General features: G+C 36.9%; 2 protein-coding genes across 2 annotated transcripts; both read left to right on the forward strand.

The window, feature by feature from the left end:
- On the forward strand, nucleotides 1,902-3,047 carry LOC107615141. Its single transcript, XM_016317248.1, has one exon. The coding sequence runs from the start codon at nucleotides 1,902-1,904 to the stop codon at nucleotides 3,045-3,047; it is 1,146 nt and encodes a 381-aa protein (XP_016172734.1).
- LOC107615139 lies at nucleotides 3,060-4,384 on the forward strand. The gene is made up of 4 exons (XM_016317247.1): nucleotides 3,060-3,196; nucleotides 3,371-3,514; nucleotides 3,640-3,731; nucleotides 3,813-4,384. The coding sequence occupies exons 1-4, from the start codon at nucleotides 3,060-3,062 to the stop codon at nucleotides 4,382-4,384; spliced, it is 945 nt and encodes a 314-aa protein (XP_016172733.1).

The following is a 6,080-nucleotide window of genomic DNA, read 5'->3' on the forward strand; positions in this document are numbered from 1 at the left end:
TCTAATTGGTATTCGCTTTTTTTCTTCAATAGAGATCTTTGTACTATTGCCAAATATTAATAATAGTTTAACTGAATCATCTAGTGAAAAAAAAAAAACTCTTTTCTACCAGACATATAATTACTGCAAGCATTATTCAAATATCAGATATTTTCATCTTTAACACATGAATTACTTGTAAAAAATAAAGTTTGAGTATCTAGATTATCATCAGTATTCTGATGCTGATTTTTGCAACGTGCGCTTGATTATTATTCATCATTTTGAATTTACAATCTACTGCTTTGTGTCCATACTTTCCACAATGAAAATAGTTAAAATTGGTTCGTTCTTGATAAAAATTGTCTCGACCTCACTTCCTTGGTTATAATTGCCACGACCTCTACCTCTGAAACTTTCTCTACCTCTATTTTGAAAATTGAAACCATGACCTCGTTCTTTTTGTGTACGACTTGATTCTACAACATTGTTTAAATTCACCCGACTTTTCAGGGCTTCCTCATGACTTCTCTAGTATTCTACTAATGTGACTTTCCATAGTTTCTTGTAACTCTCAATCATCAGGGTATCCATATCGTGGGACTCTAGTATCGTAGTCACCACATGGTCATACTTCATTGGCATGGTGCAAAGAATTTTTTTCACCACTTTGCTATTAGGCATATCTTCTCTATAGACTCTCATCTTATTAACAAGATCTGTAACACGAGTAAAATATTGCCCAACAGTTCACTAAACATCTCGTACCTTTTATATTCTCTTCTCAAAAACTGTTGCTTTACTTTCTAAGATTTATTTATGCCTTTGTATGACAGTTTCAACGTGTTCCATACTTCTTTTGCACTTTTGGCATTTGTTATTTTGCCAAGTATAATCTATTCCTTGATGAATTTGAGATAGCGCCAATTGATCTCTCTTCTGTTGGGCAGCATCTGCTTCTTCTTGCAAACCCAGTTCAATGAAATTTCACAGATTTTGGGCCTTCAAATGGATAGATATCAAAGTCTTCCAATAATTATAATCAAGTTTTTCATCTAACTAGGAACTAGATCACACAATATTAAAAGTGTTTGCAATACCAACTCTATGAATGAACAACTATGTGAGAACTATCCCACACCTCATAAACTCTCAAATACCAGATGCTAGATTAACTAGCTCTGATACCAAATGTAAGTATATATAATACTCACACTTAATTGGCCTCAAAATCACTCACTTACATAAATAACATTATCATATTTTTTATCTCTCAAACTCACCAACAATCATAAGAATATAAGAGAGAATTTTTGAAACAAACACTAAGCATTTTGATTCATGGAGAGATGATCATTATATAAAAATATATATCTTTATATAGGCAAAATTTTTTAATAAAATAATAATTTTTTTAATAACTAATACTTAGTCATATACATAGGTGGCACGATAAAACTTGTAAAATTTGCTTTAAATTGCACGTCTATTCTAGATTGCTCACTAGCCTCACTATCTTGTGAGTTGATTTTATTAATCTTTTTTTGACTTATTAAATTTGGTGTCTTATACTAAAAACTTACATTCATGTAGTTTTCATAATTTTCTCTTGCATTCATGTAGTTTCTATAGCCTTTTAAGTTAGGTTGCAATTTAGTTCTAATTCCAATTCAATTTGATTTCGAATTTTTTTAATGTTCTAACATGTTGTATTTATACTATTTTTGAATATTTTTTATTTAATTATCTAACAATCTTCAACTTTTATTTGTTTCTCTTAAGGTTAAAATAGTTATAAAAAATATCAACATGGCAATACTAGAAGCATCCGACTCAAAAATAATATTACATAAAAAAAAGAATTTTAAATGATATTTAGCTCTTAAAATGTTAGGGGGTTACGGAGTGATGGCAAGGTAAGAATGGTGAAGGATTTAAAGAAAAAACATAGATTATATATGCTGGGTTTGATTGAGACTAAAAAACAGGTTGTGACCAGATTTGATCTTACAAGACTTTGGGGGCAAGGTGGTGCAGGTTGGGACTTTGTAGGCTCTGATGGTGTAGCAGGTGGACTATTATTAATATGGGATGAATTAGTGTTTAAAAAGAATAAATGTTATAAGGGGGAGAGATGGTTGTGTGTTGAAGGGGTCCTGGTAAAGAATAATAATAATTGTGATATTTTCTTGGTCTATGGTGCACATAATAGAGATGCGAAGCTTCAGGTGTGGGAAGAGTTGAGTTACATGGCTGGGTTATATCAGGTTCCTAGTTGCTACATGGGAGATTTTAATGAAATAGTGCATGTGGAAGAAAGGCAAGGTACTGATGTTCTACCTAGGTCGGCAGAAGAATTCAGGAGTTGGATACAAGATATGCATCTAGTGGATCTGCCGCTCACAGATCGCAAGTTCACATGGTTTCGGGGACGCTCTTGCAGTCGTATAGATAGAGCTCTGGTTAGCGTGGAGTGGTTGGAAGAGTTTCCTGAGACTCAGATACGCGGTGGACCAAGGGGTTTATTAGATCACTGTCCTGTCATCTTAGATTACATGAGCCAGAGGGTAGGGCCAAGGCTGTTCCGAAGCCTAGACTCATGGTTTACACATGAAGGCTTCCTTAGCTTCGTGAAGGAGGAGTGGAGAGGATTGTGGGAGATGCAGTTCACGGACAAGTTGAAGGCTCTGACGGTCCCGTTAGGGAATTGGCATAAGACTAAATTTGGGAATATGGACAAGAAGATTACGAGTTTTGAAGAAGAAATTAAGAAGATTGATGATTTGGTAAGCAATGGGGTGTATGACGGAATGATGGAGGCTAGAAGAAAGGCACTGGTTACCTGCTGTGAGAGGTGGTATGTCAGAAAAGAAGTCAATTGGAAACAAATGTCCCGGTCTAGGCAAGCAAAGGAGATGGACAAAATTACAAGATACTTTCACAACATAACTTCAGCAAGACGGAGGAATAATAGGATTGATACACTGTTAATCAATGGTAGGCTAGTCAGGAACCAAGCTAAAATAAAAATTGCTATTAAGGAATACTACAAAGAGTTATATCACTAGGATAAGTCTCCTATGATGAACGTCAGAGATGGTCTGGTAAGTAGGATAGAGCAGGAAGATTCTGTAAATCTGGAGGCGCTGCCGACAGCTGAGGAGATCAGAGAAGCTGTGTGGGATTGTGAGTCCTCTAAGGCACCAGGGTGCGACAGGTACAACATGAATTTTGTCAATAGGTGTTAGGGTGAGATTGGGCCTGAATTCACGGCTGTAGTGATGGGGTTCTTTCAGACGTCAAGGTTGCCGACAGACTCTAACATCACTTGGGTGGCGTTGGCACCTAAGTTCATTGGAGCTAAGGTGATTAAAGATCTGCGACCTATCAGCATGGTTGGATGTGTTTACAAGGTTATCTCCAAGGTTTTGGTTAGGAGGATGAGACCTGTGATGCCAGCTTTGGTAGGAGAAACCCAGAGTGTATTTGTAAGGGGCAGGAAAATACATGATGGGCGCTCATCGCATGTGAAACGGTAAACTGGCTCAAACTGAGGAAAAAGGAGGCAGCAATAATCAAGTTAGATTTTCAAAAGGCATATGATAGAGTCAGGTGGAGCTTTGTGGACATAGTGCTGCAAAAGATGGGGTTTGGCAATAGATGGAGATCTTGGGTGATGGAGTGTGTCTCCACAGCATCTATGTCGGTTTTGATGAATGGGTTGCCATCTAAGCTGTTCAAGATGGAAAGAGGTCTGAGACAAGGTGATCCGCTTTCTCCATTCTTATTTGTACTGGTTGTGGATGTTCTACATTGATTGGTGGGAGAGGCAGTCAGGAATGGGCGTATATCACCTTTGGTGGTTGGCAGAGATAGTATAGCGCTGTTACATATTCAGTTTGCTGATGACACAATTCTGTTCTGCCCACCAGAGATGGACACTATCAAGAATTACAGGCGACTATTGAGATGTTTTGAGTTGATGTCAAGTCTCAGTATTAATTTTGACAAATCGAGCTTGATTCCGATAAATTGTGAAGAACAGTGGACCCTGAATATGTGCCAGTTGTTGGGGTGTAAGGGTGAGTCCCTTCCAGTCAAATATCTGGGTATTCCCTTAGGTGCAAATCCGAGGTTGGTGAAGACCTGGAAGCCTATAATAGACAAAGTGGAGGAGAAACTAAGTCTGTGGAAGGCTAAAGTTCTGAATAAAGATGGAAGGTTGGTGTTGATTAAATCAGTATTAAACAGTCTGCCTGTGTATTATTTGAGTTTGTTCAAGTTGCCGAAAGCTGTTGCTGAGAAATTGATTTCACTGCAAAGAAGGTTCTTGTGGAGTAAGAACGATGGTAGTAATGGGATGGCTTTAGTAAAATGGGACGTGGTACTGGCCCCAAAAAACTAGGCGGGTTGGGAGTTGGGGATACTATGGTTCGCAACACAGCTATGTTGTTTAAGTGGTGGTGGCGATTTGCTAAGGAGGTTTGCCCGTTTTGGAAGAAGGTGGTTTGTTCCTATTATAATCTGAATCCTCATGAGCTGCTGTCAACCCAAGTGCTACCTACTAGGGGAGGACCGTGGAAGGATATCTGCCAGTTACAAATAATGAATGACCATATAAGGGATAAGATGGTTACAGGGTTGTCTATGGAGATTGGTGATGGGCGGCATACGCGGTTTTGGGAGGATATTTGGCTGCTTTGTGGGCCCGATTTTCCAGGCTTTTCTCTGTTTCAAACCAATGTGGGTCTGTTATAGGGGATTGTGGATTTTGGGATGGGCTAGATTGGATTTGGAACTTCCAGTGGAGGAGAGAGCTCTTTCAATGGGAGTTGGGACTACTGGGTCAATTACATGAGGCATTGAGACCTGTGCAACTAGTAGTTAACAGAGAGGATAGGGTAGTATGGAAATATGATAGACAAGAAGTTTATTCAACTAACTCATTTGTTCAGGTTTTGCAGGAGGCGACACTCCCGATGAGGTGACAAGCTACAGCTTCACAAAGACCATCTGAAAAGGGTTGGTTCCACCTAGAGTAGAGATATTTGCTTGGTTTGTCCTGGTATGTAGAGTGAATACAAAAGAACGATTAAGCCGGCTAGGGATCATTAACCAGGAAGATAACGTCTGTGTTCTATGTAATAAATGTGCGGAACATGTGCTGATGTGCACCATTTGTTTCTATGCTGTGAATTTGCTTGGCAGGTGTAGAGTGCTTGATTATCGATGATTAGCCAACAATGGTCTATTTCAGGGACAATGAAGGAACATTTTCTGTGTTGGACGGAGGGGCCAAGGAGGAAAGAGGATAAAGAGCAACGATTGAGATGCTTTTGTGCGGTAGTTTGGAACATATGGCTGGAGAAGAATAAAATGATATTTCAGAATAAAAGCAAAAGTGTTGAAGAAATCACTCACATGACTGTGTTGAGCCACAACGAGTAGAGAGGTGTGGACCCTTTTAGTTGTTGATGGCAATGTCGAAAATGATAAGGGGTTTTTTTTAATGTTATTGCGTTTATTGTAATTTGTTTGTTTTATTTTGTTTTTGTTTGATTGCTCCACTGTACTGTATTGAGTTCTCTACTTTCAAAAAAAAATATTAAATAAAAAAAATAAATCCGACAAAATATATTTTGAATATGCACGTTAATAATAATCTTTTGGTAATTTACATCAATAAATAAAATAGCATCTAATTTTATATTAATGTGTTAAAACCAAAAACACATATAAATGTCTCATTTTATTAATGTATTTATGTAGATCGAATTCAATTTACACCTACTCTATATAATTGATTCGATATAATTGATTCGATTTAGATAAATTATTAGTAAATCGAATTAAATAGATTCGATTTATGAAAAAAGAGATTTCACAAGATAAATTGAAACAAGTAATATTGATTTACTGAATGTGATACACCATAAGTAAATTGAAGTTATTGTTTCGATTTACTGTATTTTGATACACAAAAAAATAAATCAAAGTCTATTGATTCAATTTATATCTATACGAAACCAATGCTAAATCGAATTAAATTAATTTAATAATACGTGTCTATATAATTACATTTTTATTATCTAATAAGTTCA

This window comes from Arachis ipaensis, chromosome B09 (genome assembly GCF_000816755.2).
Source record: "Arachis ipaensis cultivar K30076 chromosome B09, Araip1.1, whole genome shotgun sequence".
In the NCBI taxonomy this organism is placed as follows: Eukaryota; Viridiplantae; Streptophyta; class Magnoliopsida; order Fabales; family Fabaceae; genus Arachis; species Arachis ipaensis.

What these genes read in the sequence shown, in the direction of transcription:
- LOC107615141 (XM_016317248.1), top strand. Translation starts at nt 1,902, where the DNA reads ATGGTGAAGGATTTAAAGAAAAAACATAGATTATATATGCTGGGTTTG.
- LOC107615139 (XM_016317247.1), top strand. Translation starts at nt 3,060, where the DNA reads ATGATGAACGTCAGAGATGGTCTGGTAAGTAGGATAGAGCAGGAAGAT. An exon ending in AAGGCACCAGGGTGCGACAG is followed by an intron (nt 3,197 to 3,370) that starts GTACAACATGAA and finishes GCGACCTATCAG; the next exon opens with CATGGTTGGATGTGTTTACA. An exon ending in CGCTCATCGCATGTGAAACG is followed by an intron (nt 3,515 to 3,639) that starts GTAAACTGGCTC and finishes GTTTGGCAATAG; the next exon opens with ATGGAGATCTTGGGTGATGG.